The 15,142-nt window shown below is 39.2% G+C and overlaps 1 protein-coding gene across 2 annotated transcripts in view; it reads right to left on the reverse strand.

The window, feature by feature from the left end:
- SDHC (succinate dehydrogenase complex subunit C) overlaps positions 1-15,142 on the reverse strand; it is a 30,403-nt gene that overhangs the window by 1,425 nt on the left and 13,836 nt on the right. For both annotated transcript variants that reach the window (XM_070782993.1, XM_019987209.2), the window contains 2 exons: positions 12,793-12,854; positions 5,633-5,796 (listed from right to left, as the gene is read on the reverse strand). In XM_070782993.1, the coding sequence (XP_070639094.1) occupies positions 5,633-5,796; positions 12,793-12,854 (226 nt within the window). The remainder of the gene's footprint in view (positions 1-5,632; positions 5,797-12,792; positions 12,855-15,142) is intronic.

Raw genomic sequence — 15,142 nt, forward strand, 5'->3', positions numbered from 1 at the left:
CTGGTGGTCCAGTGGTTAAGACTCCACACTTCCAATGCAGGGGATTCAATCCCTGGTGGGGAAATAATCCCACGTGACTCAAGGCATGGCCAAAAAAAACTACTCTTGGGATCTAGACTCAATTTTGTTTTGACTGTGACATGCCCCCACCACTAAAAAATATCTTTTTAGTTAGTACCCAATGTCTGTGTATATATATCTTATATATAAAAGTTCATGAAACAATAAGCAATATTTATCAACACCTTCTGTGTTATATTCTGTACGGTATATTCTATTTAAAGTTCTTTTTTGTTGGTAGCAACCCACTAAATAGATTTTCTACCCACGGAGTCAAAAAACACTAATTTAGACTTTCTTGTGTCCTAGGGATATCAACATATCATATTCTAAAAGCTCTCCTAGGGCAAAAGCAGAGTCTTCAGGTCTCACACTTTCCACACATGACTGCATCAACACAAAGAAGCCCACACTTTAAGAAAGCTTCAGAGAAAAATTAGAGCCTGGAAAAAACTCAAGATGAGAAGATGTCCCTACCTCAGGTGTCAAACAGCTTCTACCTAGATAAGATTAGGAGTCAAAGAGGCAAACAGTTGCTTGCTTATAAAGGAATAGTTCAGTTCAGTTGCTCAGTTGAGTCCAACTGTTTGCGGCCCTGTGGCCTGCAGCACACCAGGCCTCCCTGTCCATCACCAACTCCTAAAGCTTGCTCAAACTCATATCCATTGAGTCAGTGATGCCATCTAACCGTCTCATTCTCCCCTTCTCCCACCTTCAATCTTTCCCAGCATCAGGGTGGGAAATGAGTCAGTTCTTCGCATCAGGTGGCCCAAAGTATTGGAGTTTCAGCTTCAGCATTACTCCTTTCAATGAATATTCAGGAATGACTTCCTTTAGGATAGACTGGTTGGATCTCCTTGCAGTCCAAGGGACTCTCAAGAGTCTTCTCGAACACCACAGTTCAAAAGCATCAATTATTCAGTGCTCAGCTTTCTTTATGGTCCAGATCTCACATCTATACACGACTACTGGAAAAACCATAGCTTTAACTAGACAGACTTTTGCTGGTGAAGTAATGTCTCTGCTTTTTAATATGCTGTCTAGATTGGTCATAGCTTTTCTCCCAAGGAGCGTCTTTTAATTTCAAGGCAGCAGTCACCATCTGCAGTGATTCTGGAGCCCAAGAAAATAAAGTCTGTCACTGTTTCCACTGTTTCCCCATCTATTTGCCATGAAGTGATGGGATCAGATGCCATGATCTTAGTTTTCTGAACGTTGAGTTTTAAGCCAGCTTTTTCACTCTTTTCTTTCACTTTCATCAAGAGGCTCTTTAGTTCCTCTTCACTTTCTGCCATAAGGGTGGTGTCATCTGCCTGTCTGAGTTTATTGATGTTTCTCCCAGCAATTTTGATTCTAGCTTGTGCTTCATCCAGCCCAGCATTTCGCATGATGTACTCTGCATGTAAGTTAAACAAACAGGGTGACAATATACAGCCGTGACATACTCCTTTTACAATCTGGAACCAGTCTGTTGTTCATGTCTGGTTCTAACTGTTGTTTCTTGACCTGCATGCAGATTTCTCAGGAGGCAGGTCAGGTGGTCTGGTATTCGCATCTCTTTCAGAATTTTCCACAGTTTGCTGTGATCCACACAAAGGCTTTGACATAGTCAATGAAGCAGATGTTTTTCTGTAACTCTCTCGCTTTTTCGATGATCCAATGGATGTTGGCAATTTGATCTCTGGTTCCCTTGCCTTTTCTAAATCCATTTTGAACATCTGGAAGTTCTTGGTTCATGTACTACTGAAGCCTGACTTGGAGAATTTTGAGCATTATTTTGCTAGCATGTGAGATGAACGCAATTGTGCAGTAGTTTGAACATTCTTTGGCATTGCCTTTCTTGTGGATTGGAATGAAAACTGGCCTTTTCCAGTCCTGTGGCCACTGCTGAGTTTTACAAATTTGCTGGCATATTGACTGCAGCACTTTCACAGCATCATCTTTCAGGATTTGAAATAGCTCAACTGGAATTCCATCACCTCCACTAACTTTGTTCACAGTGATGCTTTCTAAGGGCCACTTGACTTCGAACTCTAGGATGTCTAGCACTAAGTGAGTGATCACACCATCGTGGTTATCTGGGTCCTGAAGATCTTTTTTGTATAGTTCTTCTGTGTATTCTTGCCACCTCTTCTTAATATCTTCTGCTTCTGTTAGGTCCATACCATTTCTGTCCTTTATTGTGCTAATCTTTGCATGAAATGTTCCCCTGGTATCTCTAATTTTCTTGAAGAGACTGAGAGCTCTAGTCTTTCCCATTCTATTGTTTTCCTCTGTATCTTTGCACTGATCGTTTAGGCTTTCTTATCTCTCCTTGCTATTCTTTGGAATTCTGCATTCAGATGGGAATATCTTTCCTGTTCTCCTTTGCTTTTCGCTTCTCTTCTTTTCACAGCTATTTGCAAGGCCTCCCCAGACAGCCATTTTGCTTTTTTGTATTTCTTTTCCATGGGGATGGTCTTGATCCCTGTCTCCTGTACAATGTATGAACCTCATTCCATAGTTCATCAGGCACTCTATCTATCAGATCTAGGCCCTTAAATCTATTTCTCACTTCCACTGTATAATCATAAAGGATTTGATTTAGGTCCTACCTGAATGGTCTAGTGGTTTTCCCTACTTTCTTCAATTAAATCTGAATTTTGTAATAAGGAGTTCATGATCTGAGCCACAGTCAGCTCCTGGTCTTGTTTTTGCTGACTGTATAGAGCTTCTCCATCTTTGGCTGCAAAGAATATAATCAATCTGATTTTGGTGTTGACCACCTGGTGAGGTCCATGTGTAGAGTCTTCTCTTATGTTGTTGGAAGAAGGTGTTGCTATGACCAGTGTGTTCTCTTGGCAAAACTCTGTTAGCCTTTGCCCTGCTTCTTTTTTTACTCCAAGGCCAAATGTGCCTGTTACTCAAGGTATCTCTTGACTTCCTACTTTTGTATTCCAGTCCCCTATAATGAAAAGGACATCTTTTTTGTGTGTTAATTCTAGAAGGTCTTATAGGTCTTCATAGAACCATTCAACTTCAGCTTCTTCAGCATTACTGGTTGGGGCATAGACTTGGATTACTGTGATACTCAATGGTTTGCCTTGGAAACGAACAAAGATCATTCTGTCATTTTTGAGATTGCATCCAAGTACTGCATTTCAGACTCTTTGGTTGACTATGAGGGCTATTCCATTTCTTCTAAGGGATTCCTGCCCACAGTAGGAAATATAATGGTCATTTGAATTAAATTCACCCATTCCAGTCCATTTTAGTTCACTGATTTCTAAAATGTCAATCTTCACTTTTGCCATCTCCTGTTTGACCACTTCTATATATGCTAAGTCACTTCAGTCGTGTCCGACTCTGTGTGACCCCACAGACAGCAGCCCATCAGGCTCCCCCGTCCCTGGGATTCTCCAGGCAAGAACACTGGAGTGGGTTGCCATGTCCTTCTCCAATGCATGAAAGTGAAAAGTGAAAGTGAAGTCGCTCAGTCGTGTCCAACTCTTAGCGACCCCATGGATTGCAGCCTAACAGGCTCCTCTGTCCATGGGATTTTCCAAGCAAGAGTACTGGAGTGGGGTGCCATTGCCTTCTCCGTTTTTTTTTTTTTTTTGACCACTTCTAATTTACCTTGATTCATGGACCTAACAGTCCAGGTCCTATGCAATACTGTTCTTACAGCAACAGACTTTACTTCTATCACCAGTCACACCTACAACTGGGTGTTGTTTTTGCTTTGGCTCTGTCTCTTCATTCTTTCTGGAGTTATTTCTACCCTCTTCTCCAGTAGCGTATTGGGCACCTACCAACCTGGGGAGTTCATCTTTCAGTGTCGTATCTTTTTCCCTTTTCATACTATTCATGGGGCACAGTGCTTTCAAAAAAATAAAGGTACAATGCTTTACAGAAAAATTGAGTCCTACTGGGTGGTGGTGATAGGGGGATACTCTCTAGCATATCAGAGACCCTGTCACTTCCTACTCTCTTTCATCAATTCCACCCTCCACTCCATTAGATTTTTTTTTTCTTTTAATGTATGGGTAGCTATGCATTTACATGAATATGAATGTACAGGGAAAGTTCTGGATGTGATCTTGGAGAGACAGCAGTGAGCAGTCCTAGAGAAAGATCTTAGTTCCCTGCCCAGGAACTGAACCTGGGTAGCCTGGATGAAAACCAGGAACCCTAGCCACCAGACCACCAGGGGATAGAGCCCCATTAGATCTTCTGGCAGCACAACTGTCAAGCTCAGAGTGCAAGAACTATGGACTGTCACAGAGAACAAAATCCTGTCCCACTCAGAGCCAGGACTTGCTAGAAGAACAAACAAAAGCAGATTTAAGGGCTTAAGAAAAGCCCTGACTGAGTTCTGACATTTTATAAAATCTCTTCCTCTTCCCTCCCCCAATTCTGAGACAAAAGCAAATATATGGCAAGTCCCTGCCTGAGCCAGGATGCCAACAGAGGAAGCTGATCAGCTGATTCTATTGGAGAGCTTTGTTCCGTGGAATAAGAAGTCATTAATGGAAATGCTCTCCCTCTCTCCCCGCTCCCCGAGGGAAGTGAAGTCATTTTGAATCAAACTGAACACTGCCCCAGGGAACAGTTAATAGATACACTTAATTTAATAGGTCATTTAGTCTCTCGCTTTTCTGATTCCATTAAACTGTCTATTGGACCAGACTAAAATTCAGAAAGTGCTTGTCTCTAAGCTCTAATGTGGAAGTTACAAAAGGTCAAATTAAGGCAAGAACATCCAACTGCCAGATGGCTCAGGGTGAGAGAGAATGGAAAACCATAAAGAAGGAAGCTGTAATTATCTTCCTGACAAAGGAAGCAAGACCAGGGGTAGGGAGACCACAAAATATAAATCTTAAAGTGCTGTAGGAGAGATTGATCCCTGAGCTGGGGCAGGTTTGATTCCTTAAAAAAAAGGGGACACCAGTTTGAACTGACCCCAAGCTCATGTAGGAGGCAACTTGGACAGAGTTCAGCTGTCAAAAGATTTCTAAACCCAATATTGAGATCCTAGACACTCGGTTTCTTGTTGAAGTTGGTCCCATTCTAATAGTTCAAAACAAATAACAAAAGCAGTTAACATAATCCAATATCAAGTTAATAATAATCAGTATATTTGACTCCAGATATGTCACTTTGTCTTGATGGGAAGATTAAGACTTCCCATCAAGCAGTAACTATGTTATCTAGTTCATAAATGAACCTCCAGTGTCTACAACAGTGCCTGACACAACAGGTAACAATTTCTGTCTGATAAATATGCCTTCTATGCCAGATATGTGGCCTGGCTTAAGGGGTCTCTTTTAGTAATGACCCTCTTAAAACTGGAAGAATTCACGGAGATCCTGAAAGCATCTGTCAGGTCTATGTCCAGTGCTCAGCTACATCACCAGCTGTGCTGCCTGGCAGTGCCCAGGCAATCTAGTTTAGCTTTGTCCAAGAGGCCCTTGAGCAAATATCCAGCACAACTAACTTTAAGAACAGTACTAAACCCAGACCAGAAAAGAGAATCCTCTGAGCCTCTCCATTCCTTGCACCTAGAAAATGTACAAGTCTACAATTAACTTACCAAGTGTCGGATCCCATTCCAGGTGTGATACATGAGAGGGAAGACAAGTGCAAATTTGGCTGTGTGGATCAGTGCTGGCCCCAAACACAGGGACTTCACAAATTCCAAATGAGACTCAAAGCTCCCAGGGACCAAGAGGGCTGACAAGCCAAAAAGAGAGACTCCTGAGGAGAAACAAAGTAAGTCCATCACAGCGGTCCATCAGCTACAACCAGTAAGACACATAAAACTGGTTTCTATGACAGTCCCTAGCACTTCACACAATTCTAAACCAATTTAAAATGGGGAAGATTTAAACTAATGTTCACATGTGTAGTAGGAGATAGGCTCCATGGAATCTGACTCCAATCTCTTAAAATTCAGAATATATATTTTAGCATCTTAATCCTTCATCCAACATTGCTCTCTATAAAAACTTTACCTACCACTTTAGACGTCACCTCTGCTGTATCTATATCATCTCAGTAAGAAAAAATAAAAACAGTATACTCGGTTCAAGAAAAAGACTGAGAAAAAAAAATTTTTAATCAATCAAATCTCTACCATACAAAAATTTAACTCAAAATGAATCAGAGACCTAAATGTAAGAACTAAAACCATAAAACCAAGAAAACACAGGAGTAAATCTTTAGGACTTTGGATCAGCAGTGGTTTCTTAGATACGACACCAAACCAGAAGCAACAAAATAATAAATTGGAGTTCATCAAAATTAAACACTTTTGGGGGCCATTTCTCCGTTAGTCTGGAAGGACGCTGATGCTGAGAATAACTACCATGGCTTTCAGTTCTTTGACGAAACTTCAGATTGTTGGAGCATTCACTGTATTCCGGGGGTGCAGCTTTCTGTAAGTTTGCTGTGGCTGAAGCAAGAAAGCAAGCATATGCAGACTACTACAGAAATTATGATTCCATGGAAGATTTTTGAGATGAGGAAGGCTGGTATCTTTCAGAGTGCAAAGTGATTTCACAATGTAAAAAATTTCTTTAGGTTGAGTTCCATGGAAGTTTTGTCACTGAACTGTAATCTGAATTACAAAACTATGACTTAAGAATAATGGAATAATTTGTGTTGATAAATCAACAAATACTATGGAAAAAAATAAAAAACTTTTGTGCTACAAGCAATGCCAACAAGAAAGTAAAAAGACAACATATACAATGAGAGAAAATTTTTGTACATTGTTATGTCTGATAAGGGACTTGTATACAGAATATATTAAAGACCCTTATAGCTCAATAATAAAAAGGCAACCTAATTTAAAAACAGGCAAAGGATGTGAATAAATCTCTCTCCAAAGAAGTAAAAGGTCCATAAGTATATGAAAAGATGCTCAATACCATTAGTCACTAGGGAAATGCAAATCAAAACTATGAGAAGCCACTCCACACCCACTAGAAGGCTATACAGTTAGTGCTCCACATCCATGGGTTCTGCATCCAAATGAACTTTTAGTCCCATACATCCGTCCCCTTCCCTGTCTACTCCCCACTTCCTCTCACTATATACACACACCTGGGAGTGGCTGGTGATCAAGCTAATGACCAATGGCCAATGATTAATCAATCTTGCCTAGGCACTGAAGCCACCATAAACTACAGGATTTGGACAGCCTCTAGGTTACTGAACACAAGGATGTGCTAGGAGGGTGGTGTGCCCAGAGAGGGCATGGAAGCTTCATACACACTTTGCTCTCTGTTCCTGTATATTTAGCCCTGTGTTATCTCCTCCATTGGTTTTTATTTTGAAAACCAGTATGTCTAAATAAAGTGTCTTCCTGAGTTATGGTGAGCTCTTCTAGTAAATTATCAAAACTGAGGACCGGGTCATGGGAACCCTGGTTAACAGCTGCAACTTTATATATATAATTCTCAAAGTCCTAGCAAGGCATTATAAGCAGAAAAGGAAGTGATGATACAGTAGCTAGTGAGAAAGTTGGAACTGAACTCAGAAATATCCAAAGTTTGTGCTTTTTCTCTACACTGTCTCAGTTGGGAATGACCAGGGTGTAACATATCACATCTAAGAATCAATAACTCATGTCCCATCTCATGAAAAGCCCAGAAAAACAAAACAGGGATTTCAGAGTTCCACTAGTTACTTTATAATCTGTCAGTTCTTTGGCTTTTCCAGAAAAGAAGTGACTACCTGAGCAGGTTTGCCTATACAGTCAAGTGACCTCTCACTGAAGTTCTGATTTTCAATCCGACCTATTTTTAAAGACTATCCAGAACATTCAGGACCATTCTTCTTCCCATTCAAGTTAACTGTACAATTTATTTACAGCTGCGTTCTTCTAACGTATCTGTTGTTTGGCACTCATTCATTTCATTGCTGTACGTTGCATTTTGATTACCCTTTCCCAGTCTTATTCACATTGCAGCTTCAACTATGCCATTTTTAAGGAATTTATCTAATTTCACCTATATTTTTACACTGTTGCTATGAAAAATCACAAGTATTTTAATCCCTTACAGAACCTAAGCAATGGAAAAGTGTTACTGGCTTCTTTTTCCATCTTTTAAAGAACTGCTTGTAAAGTTCTTCCTCAATAAATTCTATTTAAAGTCAAACTAGTGTCATCATGCTTTTTTAGTTCAACATGCTCTTTAGAGTATCAGCCACAAAATCTCTACAGTATGAATAAACACCTAATCATGGATTTGTCTAGCCCAGTTTGTTCTGTTACTGAAACAAATGAGAACATAAACCTTTTTTGATTTCTTATGGGATCAAGTTCCACCTTTTTTGATTTCTTATGGGATCAAGTTCCAACTTCTCGACACAGCGGTCAAAGTCCTTTACAGCCCAGGACACTTCCCAGCCTTATCTTTTGCCACTTTTTCCATAACACAACTCTTAAACAAGTCCATCTAGTTATCATGATCCAACCTTATCTTCTGCCACTTTCGTAACACAGTTCTTAAACAAGCAGACCTACTTATCATCATCCAAGATTCTGGATGCTTTGCAAACCCTGTGCCTTTGCATCCAGTGGCTTCTCTGTCGGAATACAGAGAAGCCTCCTCTACCTCCGTTTCATGAATTCTCCCACTCGTTCTTCTTTCAAGATCTCTGACTCCTGCAGAGTTGGTCTCACCTCTGGGACCTCATATCTCTATTAAAAAATTATCCCAGTGCATTACAAATATTTATTTGTCTTATTCCTTAGACTCTTTTACCCTTGAGGGTAGATGCTTTTATCACTATCCAATTTCTAATGCATGAAAGAAGATTAATTAGAAGTTAGGAGGAACTGGTTCCAAATAGGAAAAGGAGTATGTCAAGGCTCTATATTGTCACCCTGCTCATTTAATTTATATGCAGAGTACATCATGAGAAATGCTGGGCTGGAAGAAGCACAAGCTGGAATCAAGATTGCCGGGAGAAATATCAATAACCTCAGATACGCAGATGACACCACCATTATGGCAGAAAGTGAAGAAGAACTAAAGAGCCTCTTGATGAAAAGTGAAAGAGGAGAGTGAAAAAGTTGGCTTAAAGCTCAACATTCAGAAAACTAAGATCATGGCATCTGGTCCCATCACTTCATGGCAAACAAATGTGGAAACAGTGGCTGATTTTATTTTTCTGGGCTCCAAAATCACTGCAGTTGGTGACTGCAGCCATGAAATTAAAAGACGCTTACTCCTTGGAAGGAAAGTTATGACCAACCTAGACAGCATATTAAAAAGCAGAGACATTATTTTGTCAACAAAGGTCCATCTAGTCAAGGCCATGGCTTTTCCAGTGGTCATGTATGGATATGAGAGTTGGACTATAAAGAAAACTGAGCGCTGAAGAATTGATGCTTTTGAACTGTGGTGTTGGAGAAGACTCTTGAGAGTCCCTTGGACTGCGAGGAGATCCAACCAGTCCATCCTAAAGGAGATCAGTCCTGGGTGTTCATTGGAAGGACTGATGTTGAAGCTGAAACTCCAATACTTTGGCCACCTGATGCAGAGAGCTGACTCATTGGAAAAGACCCTGATGCTGGGAAAGATTGAGGGCAGGAGGAGAAGGGGACAACAGAGGATGAGATGGTTGGATGGCATCACCAACTCAACGGACATGGATTTGGTTGGACTCCGGGAGTTGGTGATGGACAGGGAGGCCTGGGTTGCAAGAGTTGGACACGACTGAGTGACTGAACTGACTGAGGAGGAACAAACATTTCTGAACTGACCACCATAAGCAAAGTGACTGACATGGTTGCATTCATTTAGCCTAAAAATCACTGGAAGGACAAGAGCAGTTTGTTTATTAGGTTAATAGTTTCCATTACTGGGCTTCGCTGGTGGCTGAGAAGGTAAAGAACCTGCCTGCAATTAAGGGAGACCCAGGTTTGATCCCTGGGTTGGGAAGATTCCCTGGAGAAGGTAATGGCTACCCACTACAGTATTCTTACCATGGACAGAGGAGCCTGGCAGGCTATGGTCCATGGAGTCGCAGAGCTGGGCATGACTGAGTGACTAAGACACTCACAGAAGCACCCACTGAGTGCTAGAGGATATGAATGGTAAATAAAACAGATGCAGGGCCTGCTATCTGAAGAGGTTACAGTCTAATCAAAGAGACAGATGTATAAAAAGCTGTGAAGAAACAGTGCAATAAGAACTATGAAGGAATAGTGTTGTGAAACTGAAAACTAATAACAGAACTAGAAACAAACCAGAGCTACTATTTTAGGTATGGTGGTGAGTAAAGTATCCTTTGAGCTGACAATTTTGTGGAGAGCTACGAAAGAAGGAACTAACCACACACTCTGTAGCAAGAGGTAGGAGCGGACATTTCAGATCAAGGGAATAAAACATGCAATGACTCTGGGATGAGAAAGAGTTTAACCTGTTCCAAAGAATTCAAAGACAAGTGTGGCCAGAATAGAGTACGAAAGGGGAGAAACGGCTGGATGACTTAGGCAAGGGCCAGATCAGGTAGAGCATTTTAGGTCATGGTGGAGAGTTGAATTTTAATCTAAGTGCAAAGGCAAATACTGTAATAGGAAGATCCTAAGTGTGACTTGATTCAATTTATTTTCAAGAGATTTTTACTGTTCTTGCTGTTGTGTGAAAAATAGATTGGAGGAGTGCAACAAGATTGCAATGATCACAGCTGCTGGGACTGACTTCATTTCAGGTCAAATGATCCAATTCTTCTCGCCATTTGGTCCAGTACACACCATCTTCCAAGAGACTACTGCTATCAAATTTATCATGCTTCTCATACCTGTTTTCCTAAGTCAACACCCAGAGTGTAGTTTCTTGAAATCCCATCAACTCTGGAATAGGCACTATTAATATCTTAAAATGAGGAATTAACAGAGGCTTACTGGTAGGCTGCCGTCTATGGGGTCGCACAGAGTCGGGCACAACTGAAGCGACTTAGCAGCAGCAGTAGCAGTAGAGAGGTAACTAAGTTACTAAATCATCCACCTAGCAAAAATCTGTTCCAGTTTTGAAGTAGTGACTTTCAGAATTTAAGGGAAACATGGTAACTACTATTCTACAGCAATCAGCTACTGTTACGGAATTAAAGGAAAAGGTTTGGGAAAAGGGGTATACATGCTAACAAATACAAGATTATTCAAAGGGGTAAAAACAGAAAAAAATAATTATTAAGTTCAGCTGTGAAAAAAATACATACAACTTTAGCCATACTTAGCAAACTAATATTTCTTTACACTATAGTCTATGAAAGAGTCAATATCCTCTTTTTTCATTCAGTAGCGATAAATATACTGAGATAATAATGAACTGTGTGTATACTCAGTCATGTCCTACTCTATGCAACCTCATGGCTCTATGCAACCTCATGGACTGTAGCCAGCTGGGCTCCTCCATCCATGGAATTTTTCAGGCAAGAATACTAGAATGGGTTGCCATTCAAGATCCAGGGGATCTTGCCAACCCAGGGATCAAACCCACATCTCCCACAACAGGAGGTGGATACTTCACCACTGAGCCACCTGGGAAGTCCAATAATTGAAACTATAGCCTAATAAATAAATAGTTCTTGTTCTTCCAGTGATTTTTAGGACTGAATCTGTTTTATAAACACCACCAAACTAAGCAAAAAGCATCAATCTAAAAGTTATGAGAGTCTAAGTAAGAAAAAATAAAGTAACTATGAATTTATAGTTAGAACAGGCTAATCCTAAAATTTATCCTATTATTTAAATGCAAGTATGTTAAAAATCAGAAACTGTACAGATTCTCAGACAACACCAATCATCCTTATACCTGGATTCCATTATTACTTTACCAACCACAGAAAAGGTAACACAGGAATAACAACATCGGATCTTAAGATAGGAGTTCCTATCCTTACTTGATTACCAATAAAACTAATCTAATTTTGAATCACAGACTTAGTTTTAGATAATTTCTCCAATGCCTCAGCAGTAGCTTCCTCAATGCAGGATCCCTGTACTTGAGCCACTAGTCCTGTTGATGACCACTTCAGTAAAAACATACTCTATGGAAGACTAGGAGGGACCCCAAAGGATATTATGAAAAACAAATGCTGCAGCTGTATTTCATATTATATAAATAAACAAACAGAAATTGTGGTTTGTTACCAGGGTCTTTTTGAGAATGGAGAATGACTTAGTATTTCTGTACTTGATCAATTCCAGGTGACGAAAAATGGGTGTTAAAATGGATTTTCTGAAAGAATAAGGTTGATGATTAATCCGTATTTCTGTACTTGATCAATTCCAGGTGACGAAAAATGGGTGTTAAAATGGATTTTCTGAAAGAATAAGGTTGATGATTAATCTTGGACTGTGTTTGGTCAATGTTCTGTCAGCCAGTCTATCTCCATTATATTTCTGTATCTGTTCTCTGTAATGTCAATAAATATAATATCAGGACGTGCTGGGAATAGTTTAAAAACTGGATAAGAAAAAATAAGAAAAATTTTTAAAAAAGGAAAAAAAAAACTGGTTAAGAAAAGAACGTGAGCATTGTGGGAACTCATAATTAACAGTTAAAAGAAATGAATAAACAATAAACTTCAATGGACTTATCGTTTTCTCTAAATTAAGCTGCTGGGTTGCAAAGGAGGCACTATCAAGAGCCACAGAAATAGCAAAGTTTTTCAAAGAAATAATGTGTGTATGTGTTTGTGTGTTCATACGCAGATAAAAACATACATACATACCTGCACTCAAGGCAATACCAGTGCCACGGTGGCAAATGGACATCGCCATGGGAAGAGACCAGCTGAAAAGAAACACACAAAGGCAATTTATAAGAGGAATAGAGGACACCATTGTAGAGAATCTATCTTGGAAAAGGAAATATAAACTACTTTGGAAATAGGCAACTATTTATCACAAACCAAAACCAAACAGCTTTCATATTCCTGTGTTTTTCACTCTCCAGTTTAAAAGTAAGAAAATGATTTATTTAAGAAGTCCCTCCCTTTTCTAGACTGCATCACTAACAGAGATGAGAAATTAATTAAGACTCAAATTCCTTTCATAAAAGAACATGGGTCGAAAACATCAATTAAAGTTGCATACAGTTAGAAAATAAACACTAGAATACAACCATCTGGGTCCTTCCTTTCCTCCAGTAGTAAGACAGAAGTAGAAGAAAACTTGAGTTTTATTTATCTACTGTTTCATATAACATAGTCATCCATGAACTTTATTATTATATAACCAAAAATATCCAAATTGAGCATATCGTTCATTCCCTAGTAAATTACTTAGCCCAAATTTAAAAATCTAATTTTGCTGGATTTAGTATATGTTTCTTAAATCCACAGGTGTTTTGAAATACTCTGTCATCAAACCCTTTTAAAAATCATGTTCTCATCTGTCAATGCTTTTCCTTAGAAGGATAACCAATACTTGTATAATCTGGACCTAGTTCTCTTGCTCAAGAGAGAAATGGTTAGTAAAATGGAAAGAACAGGCATCTTTGGATAAAGTTAACATTCATCCTGGCAAGTCAGCTTAGATAGAGAATGTTGAGCATAATCAGACTACATAATCCATACACCAAAGGAAAGGAATTCCAGCAGATTGAAAAGATCATGAAAAGAAATTCTATGTAATAAAAATGGTCACAGTAAAAAAAGAAAAGAGCAATGTTTATGTAATAAAAAGGTCACAATAATAAGTGTAATAAATAATGTCTATGTAATAAAAATGGTCACAATAATAAGTGTAATAAATGTCTCTGTAAAAAAAACTCTACGTTAAAAAATGGTCACAGTATTAAAAAAAAAAAGAATAATGTCTAAAGAAACCAAGAAAACTGACTAGACACCACTCTAGGTTAACTCAGACTAACAAGATAAATATAAAAGGCAGAAGAAGAGCCTCGTAACAAAGGACAATCAGAGAACAATGGCATAATTTGATCAGAAGAATCAGGAGACTAAAACCCAGAATGAGCTGAGGCTTGCAAAAATGTCAAGGACAACAAAAAGGGGCTTTTAAGATTGTACTCAGGGAAAGCAAGCCTCCGAACTGGGGCTGACGATTTTATGTTAATGGATGACAGAGTGCAAAGCAGATTGCTCAACTATTTTATTTGTCAAAGAGAATGATTATCAGACAAAAAAAGACAGAACAAATATTGATTTGAGAGAACTGGGGGGAAAAAAAGTGGGGAAATTATAAGACATTACTTTGCATTCCAAGTGCACTTAGGACTCCTGGCCAGATGAACTAAATCCCAAGAGCTAACACATGAAATATAACCACTGATCTTGTAATCTTTAAGAAATACTGAAATGGAAAATGGGAGTGATATGAAGTCAAATGTTAACCTAACTTTAAAAAATGGTTAAAATCATAGATTTGTTAGCCTAGTACTGAGCTGCTAAAGGAAATTTTCTTTTCTAAATAATCATGATAGTATTTCCAGTCCCATACGATCTTCTAGAATCTTGTCACTCCTCATCACACTATATTTATATTTAGCCGCTTGACTCTGGGCAGAACTTCATGACTGACTGCCTCAAGATACAGAGCACAGATCTGGCACCGCATGACTTCCAAATCACTTGTGCTCCTTCTGTCCCTTCATCCTTCTTTCATGCTGTAAGGAAGCCTCAAATAATCTATGCAGAGAGATCAAGTAGAAAGATCAATGCAGAGAGAAAATGAAGGCCCCTCTAAAAGCCAGAATCAACCCAAGACATGTGAGTAAACGAATCTTCAAATTATTTCACCCCAGTTTGTGTTTTCTCATTGAGGCCTCAGAAATCATGGGGCAGAGACTAACAGGTCACCCCCACTATTTCCTTCTGAACATTATGTAAGAGTCTAGCACAGAAAATCAAGACTGATTCAACTCAGTTAGAGAAAAGTGACGATTAGAAGCCAGTAAGATTTCCTTTAGGAACATTTTTTTTCAGGAAACACTGAGATCCTTTTCAACACAGGTTATATCTTATTCACCTTTGTATTTCAACTTCAAAGAGTACCAGGCACACTGAGCAATTAACACACATCTCCTGATTTGAAGAGTGTTAATTCTTTTTCCTTTTTTTG

This window comes from Bos indicus, chromosome 3, assembly GCF_029378745.1.
Source record: "Bos indicus isolate NIAB-ARS_2022 breed Sahiwal x Tharparkar chromosome 3, NIAB-ARS_B.indTharparkar_mat_pri_1.0, whole genome shotgun sequence".
Taxonomy (NCBI): Eukaryota; Metazoa; Chordata; class Mammalia; order Artiodactyla; family Bovidae; genus Bos; species Bos indicus.